An 859-nucleotide genomic window follows, 5' to 3' on the forward strand; every position below is an offset into this window, starting at 1 on the left:
CGATGACTATAAGAGACTCGCCAATGCAGATACCCTAGAAGGTGAGGGTTTAGGGTTTAGGGTTTAGAGGTTAGGGTTTAGAGGTTAGGGTTTAGGGTTTAGGGTTTAGGGTTTAGGGTTTAGAGGTTAGGGTTCATGGTTGGAGGTTAGGGTTTAGAGGATAGGGTTTAGGGTTTAGGGTTTAGGGTTTAGAGGTTAGGGTTTAGAGGCTAGGGTTTAGGGTTTAGGGTTTAGAGGTTAGGGTTTAGGGTTTAGGGTTTAGGGTTTAGGGTTTAGGGTTTAGGGTTTAGGGTTGCAAGGAATATCAGTTGCTAGAACAGGGGAGGGAGAGAGACAGAGACAGATAGAGAGAAAGGAAAGAGAGATAGAAAGGAGACAAACAGTAGCAGCAGCAGGAGAAAGGAGACAAACAGCAGCAGCAGCAGCAGCAGGAGACAGGCAGCAGCGGGAGACAGAGAGACAGAGAGGAGACAAGCAGCAGCAGCAGCAGCAGCAGCAGCAGCAGCAGGAGACAGAAAGTCAAGGAGACGATAGACACTGCGAGGGGGCTTCTACTCTTTTCTGTCTCCTGTCTCCTTTCTTCTGTCTCCTTTCTTCTGTCTCCTTTCTTCTGTCTCCTTTCTTTTGTCTCCTTTCTTCTGTCTCCTCTCTGCTGTCTCCTTTCTACTCTTTTCTTTCTCCTGTGTACTTTCTCCTGTCTCCTTTCTTCTGTCTCCTCTATGCTGTCTCCTTTCTTCTGTCTCCTCTATGCTGTCTCCTTTCTTCTGTCTCCTTTTTACTGTCCCCTTTCTACTGTCTCCTTCTGTCTCCTTTCTTCTGTCTCCTTTCTACTCTTTTCTTTCTCCTGTCTCCTTTCTAG

The 859-nt window shown here is 46.9% G+C and overlaps 1 protein-coding gene across 1 annotated transcript in view; it reads left to right on the forward strand.

Annotated features, from left to right (window-relative positions):
- Window positions 1-859, forward strand: part of EMH_0043210 (uncharacterized protein) — a gene marked incomplete at both ends in the record, with an annotated part of 2,653 nt that extends 1,794 nt beyond the window's left edge. Inside the window, one exon of the mRNA XM_013495823.1 lies at window positions 291-859. Coding sequence (XP_013351277.1) covers window positions 291-859 — 569 coding nt within the window. The remainder of the gene's footprint in view (window positions 1-290) is intronic.

Source organism: Eimeria mitis, genomic scaffold, assembly GCF_000499745.2.
Source record: "Eimeria mitis Houghton genomic scaffold, Emh_scaff1768, whole genome shotgun sequence".
Classification (NCBI taxonomy): domain Eukaryota; phylum Apicomplexa; class Conoidasida; order Eucoccidiorida; family Eimeriidae; genus Eimeria; species Eimeria mitis.